The sequence below is a fragment of the Amphibalanus amphitrite genome, unplaced genomic scaffold, assembly GCF_019059575.1.
Source record: "Amphibalanus amphitrite isolate SeventyFive unplaced genomic scaffold, NRLGWU_Aamphi_draft 000359F_arrow, whole genome shotgun sequence".
In the NCBI taxonomy this organism is placed as follows: domain Eukaryota; kingdom Metazoa; phylum Arthropoda; class Thecostraca; order Balanomorpha; family Balanidae; genus Amphibalanus; species Amphibalanus amphitrite.
In genome coordinates this window covers 248,492-262,083 of record NW_024881853.1, presented here as the reverse complement: position 1 = coordinate 262,083, position 13,592 = coordinate 248,492, and the positions used below count along the sequence as shown (strand labels likewise).

General features: G+C 53.7%; 1 protein-coding gene and 1 non-coding gene across 3 annotated transcripts in view; one reads left to right on the top strand and one right to left on the bottom strand.

Moving 5' to 3' along the window:
- Positions 1–215: 215 nt before the first annotated feature.
- LOC122389478 (serrate RNA effector molecule homolog) overlaps positions 216–13,592 on the bottom strand; it is a 33,497-nt gene continuing 20,120 nt past the window's right edge. The window contains exons 10-19 of one of the 2 annotated variants that reach the window (XM_043381586.1): positions 13,067–13,207; positions 11,310–11,498; positions 10,224–10,391; positions 9,827–9,964; positions 6,412–6,523; positions 3,991–4,163; positions 3,553–3,716; positions 2,936–3,079; positions 1,025–1,120; positions 216–478 (exon numbers count right to left, since the gene is read on the bottom strand). In XM_043381586.1, the coding sequence (XP_043237521.1) occupies positions 1,057–1,120; positions 2,936–3,079; positions 3,553–3,716; positions 3,991–4,163; positions 6,412–6,523; positions 9,827–9,964; positions 10,224–10,391; positions 11,310–11,498; positions 13,067–13,207 (1,293 nt within the window). In that variant the 3' untranslated portion in view covers positions 216–478; positions 1,025–1,056. The remainder of the gene's footprint in view (positions 479–1,024; positions 1,121–2,935; positions 3,080–3,552; positions 3,717–3,990; positions 4,164–6,411; positions 6,524–9,826; positions 9,965–10,223; positions 10,392–11,309; positions 11,499–13,066; positions 13,208–13,592) is intronic. The other variant, XM_043381587.1, reaches the window with a different exon arrangement.
- LOC122389491 lies at positions 6,840–6,931 on the top strand. Its single transcript, XR_006257980.1, has one exon. It is a non-coding gene; the product is annotated as a U6atac minor spliceosomal RNA (small nuclear RNA).

Sequence of the window (13,592 nt, the reverse complement as noted above, 5' to 3'; positions counted from 1 at the left end):
CGATCTCGATATAAAACGATGCAAACGTTCCGAACAAGTGAACACATTGACTCGTACCGGCCGAATGCTTTCTGAATAGCTCCGCTAAATGGGATTCAGTGCGACTCCCAGCACCGGCTTCGTTCGGGTTTGCATACGGCCATCGGTGTTCGCTACCCACGGATCGCACGCGGCGGTACGTCAGAAGCTGCAGTCTCAGCGACACAAACACTGGCGACATTTGGGTGAGTGTATTGACACGTGAAATCGGTCACGGGAGTATCGACGGCCACCGCGGCGCCCGCTCGGCTCCGGGCGGCTGCTCGCGCTGCGGCGGCTCGGCCCGTCCGCGCGGGACGCCTCAGACAGCAGCGGCGGCACAATCGCAGGTAAAACACCGGCCGGCGGCGGCGACATGCTGGCTGCCGGCGGCCCCTAGAACTCGTCCAGCTCCTTCGGTGCGTCCAGGTCCCGGTAACTGCTCAGAGGACGCACATGGCTGAAACGGGACACACAGACACGGGCAGGTTAGCAGAGACCCTCAGTATGTGCAGCGGCGCCGCGTCACACGGCGGGAGCCAATCAGCGGCGCCGACCGGCGGACGTCCACCAATGGCAGCCGCTGATTGGTCAACAGTAGCCAACCAGCGATACCGGCCGGCGCCCGCCGACCAATGGCGGCCGGCGCAGCCGCTGATTGGTCCACAGCGACCAATCAGCGACGCCGGGCCGCCTCGGGTGCGGCGTTTCAACACTGAACGAAGCTGCTCGAAAGTCGAATCATGAATCACATTCGTGAGGCAATATTTTACGGCCCCCAAAAAGATTGCATGTGCGACGCTTCAGCATTTATGTCGCAAAACGTTCACCAATTTCGATCATCAAATAAAACGCGTATTTAAAATTTCCCACCACCATTTAATAGCACCAAACTATAGATAATCCCTCGCAAAGGTAATGATTCGCCCACGAGACACCTCTTTCAATGCGGAAACGTCGGCGCGAGGCGGCGCGGCGCGGCGCCGGCGGCACCCTCGATACCTACGTGGTCGTCGTCGTCGGCGGCGACTGTGGGAATTACAACAAGTCAACGTCGGGCGGCGCGTCCAGGTCCCGGTAGTCGACGATGGATCGCGGGTCCCTGCGGCGACACACAGACGGTGCCGGGGCGCGTCAGTAGCCGCTTACTCACAGTGATACGGCGGGGTCACATGCGTACCGCTCCTGGTGGGTTACCGGTGACACGAGACAGAATACAGAGACAGACAGAGAGCAGGCGGCGCGGCAGAACGGATACAGAGGTACGACATAATCATCAACAGTGCAAATGTAAGCGGCGAAACGTGGCGAACAGAACAAAACAAGCAGCCTGCGAGATAACTGGTGACAACTGAGGCGAGTCAAGCATGCAGGCACTGTGCTGTGCAGGCAACAACGAACCAACTGAACACTAGCATCTGGTGATAAAACGACCTACGAATTTGGCGCACCACCCTGCACCGCCACGTGATTATTGCGACGCAAAACGTCTTTGGCGGGGCCAAAGCGTTCGGAAAGTGCCTCTCAAAGTGCCAAAGTGTCTTTGTTCACGTGGCGGGGCGGCGGGCGGATCACAATGTCTGTGATCACAAACTTGGCTCGGCGCGGCGGCGGCGGCGGCGGCTGGAGCGGCTGTGGAGGCCAGAATCCCGGCGAGGAGGCGGCGGCGCCGGCCGGGAACAGGACGTGTCCGTGGTACGGGTAGGGCGGGTGGGGGAAGCGGGGCGGCGGGCCGCCGGACGGGCCCGGAGCGGCCAGCCAGCCGCCACTGTCCGACAGCGGGTCAGTGGTCAGAGAGGTCACGAGAAGGGGATGGCAGGGCAGACTAGGAAGGGATGATGTATTGAAAGAGAAGGCAGGAAAGAACCCTGAGCATGCTTGATACTGAAAGGAGAGGAAGAAAAGGTAACTTTAGATATGCTACGGACAGCCGATAGCCTGACTAGGATGTTAAAATATAGAAAGAGACTTAAGTCAATCAGTTGGGAGATGAGAAAGAAGAATTAGAAATAAAGAGAGAGAAGTTACATGTTAAGTCGAGAGGAACAAACGGACAAAGAACAGGCAGAAGAGCACGACAAAATGATTGGGGCCAAGAAGAAATATAGACAGGTGATGTGACATAAGTGGGAAATAAATAAGACTATTGGATAAACGCATAAGAAAGACCATCACAATAGTGGTGCTAAGCCAAGTAAGAGAAACGATGAGACACAAATAGCTTCAAGAACAGAATTACTACGGAAGGGAAACGGTGCATCATTATTGAGGTACAAGACAACAAGAATAAGAGGTAGCTGATAGGTAGGTACGAACCAAGAAGAAATATGACAAAGTTGTACGACAGGATAGTATCAACAGTCGAAAACAGTTTCAAGGACCACTGTGATTCTGGGAAAAGGAGCAAAGAAAGACAGGTCCATGAATTAAAGGGAAGGTCCATGCAGCGCGACATGCCCGTGCGTTTCTCCGACGTAAATGACGTAACAATGAGATAGTGACAGTCGTCGGTAAGTCTGCTGGCAGTGGCGGGGGGCCGGGCCAGCCCTGAGAGGCCGACAGCGATTGATGATGATTGTCATACGCCGCCAGACATGCCGTCCGCACAGCATCTGCTCGGGAGCAATGGCGGAACGGCACTGACGTCCACCTGCACTGACGCTAGTGACACAGGGCTGCGCAACCTGCTAAACGTTAGTGACACGGGAATAACGGGGCTCGGCTCCAGCCGCTCCTGTCAAACATCATCCTTAGCGTGACACTCAGACACGGTTAAATCCATCCACTGGCCTCTCTGTGCACCTTGCTCCATCATGGCCCAGACCACCCCCAGCCAGACTCTCTGTAAGCAGCAGCTATGTTGACAGACCGTGACTGTGACAGTGACAGTGACCACGACACGGACGTCATCACTCACCGTCTGGCGCCGTAGGGGCGCGGCGGTCGCGGGTAGGCGTCCCGCGGCGGCAGGTACGGCTCCCGGTAGTAGGGGTCGCGCGGCGGCGGCGGCTGGTAACCACCGTACATCGGAGGACGCTGGTAGCCCCCGTAACCGCCGTAACTGCGAGCGGGGGGGGGGGGGGGGGTCAGCTGGTTGCACAGAGTATGACAAGGGAATGAGCTGGAAGACTTTAAACATATTACATTAAGACTGCAGCGCTAATTGTTTCAGTAAGCATGAACCGAAAGTATCAATCAGATTTATCAATCTAAAACAGCAAGATTCTGAACTGTTTCGGAAGACACCACATAGTACTGAATACTACTGGCTGCGGCCGTCTCCAACCACTACAACCTGAGCCACCCGCTCCACACCGAGTCTAGTCCCGGCTCCCTCCCACACCCTACACCTCCGCAGTTAAGTACGCACTGGTGCGGCGGCGGCGGCGGTCCCGGCTGGGTCCTGAGCCTCCTCCCACTCCCACCCCTATACCCCCGGCTGGGTACGTAGTACGCACTGGTGCGGCGGCGGCGGCGGTCCCGGCTGGGTCCTGAGCTCCCCTCCCTCCCCTATACCCCCGGTTTAGTACGCACTGGTGCGGCGGCGGCGGCGGTCCCGGCTGGCCGTATGGTGCCCCGTGGAACGGCGCCGGCGGGTCCTCCTTGCGGCTGGGCCCGGCGCCGCCCGCCTTGGCCGACGGGTGCTCGGGCAGCTGGGGCCGCTTCGGGTCGCGCAGGTAGTTGTTGAAGAACTCCACCTGGTACAGAGAGGGCATCAAAGGTCAGCAAAGGGGGGCACCAGAGAGGGACCTGGCGTAGAGTGATCTACAATAAGCGGCCTACAAGGTGCCGGGAAGTTATCGAGTCATAGTCACGGCAGATGTTGGTCCTAGACCCTAGTTTACGATGCATCCCTCGGTCATTCGAAAAGAAAGCAGCATTGCAAAGTTGGCAGTGGATGAACAGAAGGGTTAACTGATGTGATATAACTAAGAGCTCAAGAAGTCCCTTAACCAGTGCCCTTTCACTGACCTCCTTTTTCACTTCCTCCACCTTCTCGGCGTGTTTGTTGAAGATGTGTTTGCGCACAAAGTCGGGTCCCTTGAACTTTTTGTTGCTGAGCGGGCACAGCCACTTGTCCTTGGCCAGCTCCTGAGTGTTGGCCTGCACGAACTTCTCCACCTCCTCCTCTGGGTCCTTCAGAACTGCGGAACGAGGTCAGGTCAGGTCAGATCAGGTGGAGGTCCTTCACAACTGCGGACCGAGGGCAGATCGAGCAGGGGTCCTCCACAGCACGGACGGTGTCAGGTCACGTGGGGTCCCTCACAACAGTGAGCCGAGCCCGCGGGGAGGGGTTGGTTCAGCCACCGTCCCGACACTGATCGACATCTGGTGGAATTCAATCCACACAGTGGACACCGAACAAGGCCCTGGGCCAGTGGACTGCGGACACTGGGCAGGTGGGGCATTCCACGATAGATCGTACCACTTTTTTCCAATTTGACACCCTCATCTCTCGGAATTTGACGAGAATTGGTCTCAGGGGTAATCAGGGGCTCTGAATCCACCTGTAACAATTTCAGGCTTATCAGATAAGTATTTTTTGAGTTATGGTGTATAACATTTTTTGGATCTTGCTTTGCAGCGCTAAGTTTGGCGGGCTGTAACTCTAAGACGGATTATTCAAATGCCAAATGTTATATAACATTGAACTTGCAATGAAACAGAGATTAATATGTATTTTTTAAATTTCGAAAAATACGCTATTTTTGATATATGACACATCGAGTTTTCTTTCATTTGTATTTTTTGGATTTTGGGACCAATTTTTTTTTTGAATTTTTATTTCTTTAAAAAAATATTCGGCTCATTGTTAAGAAGTATGCAAAAAATTAGGAAGGTGTTCTTTCTATAAATGTATTTATTTTACGTCACGATAACGGTTTCGAATAGTGATTTCGGGAGGGGAGCTTACAAATGGCGTGGTAAAGCTGCCTAGTGACATCACGGGTTACTGAAATTTCAATTAAAGTCTGAGTCATCTGAAAAAAAGTGAAAAGAGGGTTCATTCAACCCTCTTTCCTATAAGCGCGAGGGTGAAAAAGGCTGTTTGGTTCTGACATTGTTTTGGACGCCAATGACCATAGCTGTCCGAGATGAAAGTTACAGGACGCATACATGGTGTCCTCCAGAGGTCTCACAACTTGTATATCTGGAAATTTTTCAAGGTTACATGAGGCCAGGTCGGTCACGTGACATCACTGTTATAAATCAATGGGGAAATATAAAAACTGTTATTTTGGCGCCGAGAATGATCTAAAACTATCCCACGTACATGGTAACGTGATTTCATGCACTCCTTGCAAAGTCCAATGCTTTACTTTTGCATTGTTAACCTTGCGTGACGTCATTTATGACGTCACTAGGGTCGTACGAGTTTTTCGTCAATAACTCCCGATCAAATGGAGCTAGAGAGTCGGGAAAGCCACTAATGGACTCGGGAAGACCTTCCGAATCGAATGATATGCCATATGATACCCTTTGCCCAGCTTCGTGACCTGAGGGGCTCTGACCTGACCTTGACCCGAGGTCAACTACTTAAGTTGACCTCACCCAAGCAAAAAGTATACCATTCGATGCACCTGAGCTAGGCGAACACAATGATGCCAAAATCGCGGCTCTGCGGCCATTTTTGCGAAGTTATTTACTAAAAACCGAACCCGTAACTTCAGTTACGTGACTTGACCTCAGACGCTACCGGTTAACCTGAGGCCTTAAAATCGGGTACCAATCGCTGCGACTTGTAACGGCACACACGCTCGTTTTTTCCGCGAGGCTCTAGCTCTATTAGAAGCGAAACGGCGTGCTGGGGTCGTATCAACCCCTCCGAAACCCATTTTGTTTGCGGGAAAATGAGGAACTTATAGAAAGAACACCTTTCTAATTTTTTGCATGTCGATTTGCAATGACATGAAGATTATTTTGAAAAAATAAAAATGTGAAAAATTTTGGTCCCAAAAGTCATTAGAGGCAAATGAAAAAAGATTAGGGTTTTTGCTCAACAATGAAATTTTTTCTTTGGAATTTTTAAATAGTAATATTAATTTTTGATTCATCGCAAGCTTAGTGTTGTTTACTTTTTGTTGGTTACTTAACCCGTTCTTGAGTTATAGGCCATCAAACTCACCGTTACATACCGAAGTTAAAAAATGTAATGCAATATAACTCAAAAAGTTTTGATCTGAGAAGTCTGATATTTTGCCAGGCGTCTTTGGGGCCTATGATTACCCCTAGGACCGATTTTCATTAAAATCTGAGAGATGAGGGTGACGGGCCTGGTACGATCTATCGTGGAATGCCCCAGGTGTCTCACGAGCCATCCTCCCACACGTTGAACCGTCACAGCTGCTGAGGCCGGCGGACCGTGAGTCGGAGCGGCGAGACGGTACTCACTGAGGCCGTTCTTTTTGCACTCGTCGTCCACCCAGCGGGTCAGCGGCAGAAGGAACGAGCCGATCTTGTTCTCAAACGACGAAATGTAGTCCTGCACCTCCGTGCTGGTCACCTGAGGCAATGGAGGAGCGAGGTCAGATAGGCGACGGCAGCGCCACACACGCAGTTCAGGTTAGCGAGAGGGACAACAGATGGCAGCACTACCGCGGCTGCCACTGAGAAATCGACCAAAAATAGTGTTTCCATATCCCCAAACTTGCAATTATGCCAAAATAAGCGAGGCGAAATAGAGGGAAAGCCGAAGATGCTACAAGTGAACTTTTAAGTGATGCAGTAATCAAGAATCATAGCTACAGACATAAAACTCGATATCGAAGCATATCACACCTGTGCTGCATATATGGCACACGGTTTACGATCCACATTTCGTGTTGTATGAAAGGAGAGCTAGTTAGCACTCCCCTAGACAAGGACGGAATACAAACACATATGGATGACGGCACATCATCCATCCGTTTTCAGAGTGCTCGGTCACGATCAGCAGAAGAGTTGCAACGCATCGGCATTCGGCATCCTCGCTTACAGACTTAATACTCGCCCACAGTTAGATCGAGAGGTGCTAGGACCTTCAACTCAGCGCACTTCATGATTACAAACCTAGATGTCTTATGGAACGATTCGACTCAGAGCCCTTCCTAAATACGAAACAAATCTCGTGCGAAGCGGGAGTCAAGCAACATGTAAATTATAACAACGTTCAGTGACACGCTGAGAATGGATAATGAGAAAAATTCGGTCAACAGGGAAAACAATGCAATGAATAGTTCGTCCTAGCATGCTGGAGATTTGCAATGAGCTACTTCCGCGACTTATCCCACAATTAATTAGGCAGCAGCACATTTGTACCTACAGCTCATGAGCTGATAAAACCCGACTAATGAGGCAGGCGCCAGCACGGCACACGCGAGCATGGTTCCCCAATCCGCACTGCGGGTAAGGAATTGATTTAAAATGCCACGTGTCATGTCGTAGCTTAATTCGGCTTTTCATTTTTTAAGCCCTACATCTGAAAGATTTCGGACGAATAAGTACATAACAATTATAGCATTGCACTGGAAAACACTACAAAACCTAACGCATCAGTATCCGATTCCAAAGCTCAAGAGCTTCGCAAATCCTATCATGCTAGTACGTAGTCCTAGAAAAGGGCAGATCTTTTTCTCCACGATGGGTGATTCCAACTTTCATCACCCTTTGTCACCCTTTGCCATTCGTCACCCTTTGGATAACCTGCAGGACCAAACATTCACGAATGACCTTATGAAGGTCACCACTCACTTAAAGGAATTACGGCGAATGAACATCTAATATAGCTATGCAACGAAGTCAACAGCACAATGAAAGCACACACAGCACAAATGAGGAGCCTTTGATGGTCGCTGTCTCGGTCGTCACTGCACGGAGCAGGGCTGCGGAGTCGGAGTCGGAGTCGGTCGGAGTCGACAGTTGTGACCGGAGTCGGAGTCGGAGTCGGAGTCGATTTTAGAAACCCGAGCCGGAGTCGGAGTCGGAGTCACTGAAAATCTGTCGACTCCGCAGCCCTGCTAGGTCTGCGGAGTCGGAGTCGGGAGTTGGAGTCGGTCGGAGTCGACAATTCTGCCCGGAGCCGGAGTCGGAGTCGGAGCTGGTTTTTGAAAGCCGGAGTCGGAGTCGGAGTCGGAGTCGCCGAAAATCCATCGACTCCGCAGCCCTGGCACGGAGGAACGCGCGTGGAAGTGTGATTGAGCCTCTCGCTCTGGTGCGCACAGACGCCCGCCGGCTTTCATGCTGTCTACAAACTACTGCGTGACGACGGAGCAACGAGGAACACCCAGCGAGATGAGAGGAACACTTGCCTTCTTCAGCGGCAAACAACGCAATTAAAACAGAAACAGCAAACGCACACTCGCTTGACAGCGGCTGCACTCAGGACAGTACTTTTTCACACAGATAGACAGATTTTTTACTAGGCTTGGAAGATGCAAGCAAGGCTCGTAAAGGTTTAATGCTACTCTGGGGCTTCCACTACTCACAGTATTACCACCTTCGTCTCTGCAACCGGCACTGCGCGAGGGCCGTGCGGGCTCAGCCCCGGCGACTCGGTGTCTGCCCAGACCAATGTCTCCCCCTAATTCCTACCATCTTTCCGGCTCTGAAATGGTCTTGTCAGACCGAAAGGGCCTAACCCAACAAAACAAACAAGCAACCAAAGAAGGTCCGCAAGAGCCGAGACCTTGCAATGTTCCCCGCTCCCTCGTCTATCCTGCGTAAGGTATGTTTGGACGCTACTGTCGACTATCGTCATGGTAAAGCACAGCCAGGTTTGCTCCACCATGCCAGTCTCTGGTCGTTTTCGGCGTTTCTTTATCGAAACATAAATAAATACATGAAATATTCACATGATTACAATAACAATTGCTGGTAACATTATACTGATTTTGTAGTTGGTATTTCATGTGATGCTTTTATGTGCTTATCACAAAATCTTCATCAAATATCACCCTTGTCAAGGTGGCTCTATCCGCCATTTTTCCCGGTGTAAAATATCCAAGGATTTTCAGTGAGCACGTTCATATCTCAGCCACGCTGGTCTCGCTGCGGCTGTGAATGGCGCACTTATACTTCCATGCACTCTATGTCCGCGCCGCAGACTGACGGGCCACCGTTATCGGCCGCCGTTCGCCGGACCGCCGGGGCCCCCTCCGCCGGGCCGCCGGGGTCCCCTCCGCTCCTCCCGCCGCCGCCAGCAGAGCGGAGACAGTCGAATGGAGGGTCCCAGATGGACCACAGATCCCCACCCGAACGCGGCGCACAGCGCGAGACTTCACCGACACCGACCCTCCGTCGGCGAGCGCCGACACATTTTACTTGCAGATATGAACGGACAATTTATTCATGGAAAGTAGAGAAAGGAGGAGACCTTGAGCCCCCTTGATGCGCAGAAAATCCGTCCAACAGTGCCGGGGAACAAGCACGCCTGAAATTCATGGGCCCACCAATGCAGCACGAGCGTTTCATATATAGCGCCAGCCGCCATTCGAAACGTTATGCTTGGTTCCAGCTAATCATAACAAATTACCAAAGGCCGTGAGCAGTGAGCACTTTAGTGGTCTGTAGCCATTGGCAGCTGAAATCAGCACCATGGGCATGGTTGTCAGACACATTTCTGATCTAAGAAGCCACTTTAGGTGTTTGTTGATCTGCTTTCCGCCTCCCTCAGTTAGGGTGCTCGCCATGAGAGACTGACGGACATCCCAGTCGTACCCGTTAATAGCGAATCGCGTGATAATATGGTAACCATCCACCCACACACATGAACCATCCAATCACCCACCAGCCTTTAAGCTGGCCTGCACGCGCGAAACACGTCACGTACCTTTGAGCTGGGCGGCAGGCCGCGCGCGTGTATGATGCCGCACCGGTTGGGCATCTCGTCCTCATTGGGGTACTCGGAGTGGTTGTAGTAATCCACAGAGTGGACCACGCGCAGGTAGAGCAGCAGGCGGTCCAGCACCTGACACCAGGGGGGCGACACGGTCAGAGCGGGGCCGGTCACGTCACGTCGGGTCAGGTCACAGTTGGATAGGCTGAGTGCAGCCAGTCAGAGGACACAAACAACCACACATTGATGAGACCTCCCCATAAACGCAGCCGTACATTGATGAGCCCTCCCTGACTATCCTGCCGTAACTTGCAGACCCATCCTCTCACCGTACCTTGATGAGCCCTGTCCCACCGCCCCGCCGTACCGTTGATCACTACCCCAGCCGCACCTTGATGAGTTCGTCGTCCCTCTCGATGGTGTCGCCGCCGGCGGGCGCCTCCTCCTGGCTGGAGGCGCTCACCCCGAGCAGCTCCTCCTCCTCAGCCGAGGCCTCTTCGATCAAGTAGTCGGTGATGTTGCGCAGGATCGGGTTGTTGCTCGACACGCCGTACGACGGCTGCGTGATGACACGGTAACATATACCGGTCAGCGGAGGCGGGAGACGAATGATCGGCAAACTTTTAGCATCACCGATAATGTATACACTTTCTACTGCCAGCTACATTTGTTTGAAACGATGAAGGTGGAGGAGAAACAAAATTAAACACGGAACAACTTCTCATGAGAGTAAATCATTGACCTATAGAGTAAATTCCCAGATGAGCAGCTCCTTCACACCACCGTCGTTTCGGCACCACCAATCAAGTCAGCTCCGGCTCCTGACCCGCGGCATCTCTGTCCCCCTGATCATCCCCCCTTCCCTCTCCGATCACCGCTGCCAGCACCTCCCCCCACCATCGTTGGGCGCGCCCCGGGGCGGCCATTTGGCCCTGTCCGGAACGAACGGCCGGCTCCGGCGGCGGCGTGCCGGAAGACGGCCGCGCGCCGGAACTAATCCGCGCCAGATGAGGAGCCGATCAGAGGCACCGCGCCGGGCGGAACCGCGCCGCCGCCGCGGCCGTCCTCTGATCGGGAGTGTACACTGTTCGGGGAGCGCGTAAACGGACCGGCCGGCCCCGGTAACGGCCGGGAGATGGTCATGGCTCCGCCAGCGGATACGGCCGGACGGGGACTACCTCCGGCGTCGGACAGCGCCACAGGGAGCTCCGACTGAGGGGAGGGGGAGTCGCTGCAGTGCTAGGTAGAGGAGACCCACGGTGTAGCGAAGGAGGACGCTACTTCTCGCAAAGGTCGGCTGAGAAGTAGCGGGCCAAAGTTTGGACATCCAAGAGGAACGATTATCTTCATTCAGTGCACTTCTTTATCATATTGCCTGACCGTGCGCGCAATCATAATTTCGCTGCATCCTTCCCCCTTCGTCGGTCCCAACATCTCACCGCGACCTTTCGGGGTAGATCGAGGGACCACGACTGACCTGCTGCCCCCTCTGTTCGGCGTCCGGGTCGGGCCACAGCTGGTAGCGCGAGTCCAGGTTCTGGATGATCTTGGCCGCCAGTTTGATGTCGGCGCGCACCACCTGTTTGTGCGAGGTGATGCCGTTCACGGTGCGCACTCGGCGCGACAGGTCCCGGTTCACGATGGCGCCCAGCTCGCAGTCACGCAGCTGACGGAGCAGAGAGACACAACGTCAAACACAGAGACCAACACACAACAAACACACAAACAGTTGGACACAACACAGAGAGACCAACACACAGCAAATATACAGTTAGACATAGATGACAGACAGACCCTACAGACAGACAGACAGACAGACCTACGGGTGTCCGGTGGGAGATCCTACCCCTTCCTTTCCATATCATTCGGTGATCCCGCCTCAGCCAGGACATAGTTACTAGCCGAACATGAGACATGTACCCACTCGGCAAGCGGACCTTCTATTACCCGGTAAAGCCTACGTGCAACATTCTACAATCTACACGGAACCGCCCCAAAAGCCGCCGACAGCGTCCTCCGACACAAATTAGCCGCCTACGCCGCCGCGGGGTCGCCCTGACACTCTGAACTTTCCGCTGTAATGAGATGCGGCCACCTGGGTCTGAAAATGTTGAGCGTTATGTGACCGCGCCGTCCCGGCGGGCGGCACCAATTGATTCCCTCCCGGCGGAGGCGGCGGCATATGGCCATCATGGCCACCCGGTGTCACCGGGCCCGTCAGTTCGGCACGGAGACACACGACCCTGGCCGCCCCGTTTGACAGTTACGCCGCAGACAGCAATCTGTATTCAGCCGACACGGGGCGGGGAAAATGGAGAACCCGTGACCAAACAACGCGCCGACAGGTCAGCTGAGATACAATTAATCCCCAGAACAGCTGCAGCTACTTTCGGTCAAATATTTCTCAAAATACCTACAGCAACAAAACGGGATCCTCAAAACATTCCGAGTGGAGCGATCGCCTAACACATCAAATCATCCCCGTCTTTAGATTCTGGTCACTTCTGCCCTGAGGTCAGGTAAGACAGCGATACCCCCTCTAACCCTGCACAGGCGCTAGGGCCAAACGCTAGCGTGTTATTGGGGATTCCTCGCGTCAGAATCAAACAAAAAAAATCCACTCGTAAATCAGAATATTTCACCCCCCCGACCTACACACACAGGACGTGACATCCGATGGGGGTTAGCGCCGGCATACTAACATCCACAGCATATGCTAATGCCAGTTCAGTGGAGTCATGAGCTACAGTAAGTACTAAGTCTATGTACAGGGATTGAAACTCAGGGAAAAGTCAGCTGCTGGGCTGTTGGCAGAAGCCGAAACACCTACTCCCAAACACATTTTATTCGACTGGGGAATAAACAATATCGCACCTGTCAAACAGCGTCGATCAACAGTGGAAAATGAGTGACAAACAGTCGTCAACAAACAGATGCCACAAAAAAAAAACAGTACCACTACGAAAAGATGAGATGTGGTCAGTCACTAGCCAGCGACTAGCCGCCGGGTCAGTCAGCACAGCCGCTAGCCGGGTCAATCACAGTCAGCCCGCACCACCACGATCCCCCACATCTAGCCCAGCCCGTGTTGGAGCATCGCTGCAGTGTAAATCCAGCCACCAAGTCACCCGTGTCCAATGTCCCGATCCCGGCCGGCACCGGTCTCGGGGGAAGGGGCGCAGGTAGGGGGAGGGAAGTTGCAGAAGGGGGCGCAGGGGCAGGGGCGGCACTCACCCGGATGTTGTTGAGGTTCCAGCAGATCTCCTTGATGTTCACCTGGCGCTCGAACGTGACCCAGCCGCGCCGGAACCAGCGTCGCTCCGGCTGCGGGTCGGCGATCGCCGCCCGCAGGAAGCCTGGGTACCGGCGGCACATCTGACGGGGCAGGGCGGGGCAGGTCAGGTCAGGTCAGGTCAGGTCACGTCACGTCACGTCACGTCAGGTCAGGTAGGGGTTGGGTCAGGTCAGGTCGGGTCAGATCTGACGAATCTATGTGCAGGAGTCAGCAGGGGCGCGGGAACTACTTTCCGACTGGGGGGGGGGGGGGGGGGCACACCATAATAGAGATTAACCTAGGGTACCCCCAAATCTAGTTTTCTCACCGGTTTTAGGCCACTTATTTTTCACCCCTCGGCTTTTTCAACAAAAAAAAGAAAACATTTGCAAAAAAGTGTGGTATTCCGTCTCAAAGCTGTGGGGGCACCGCCCCCACGGCCCTAGAGTTGGGGGGGGGGCAAGCTGCCCCCACTGCCCCCCCCCC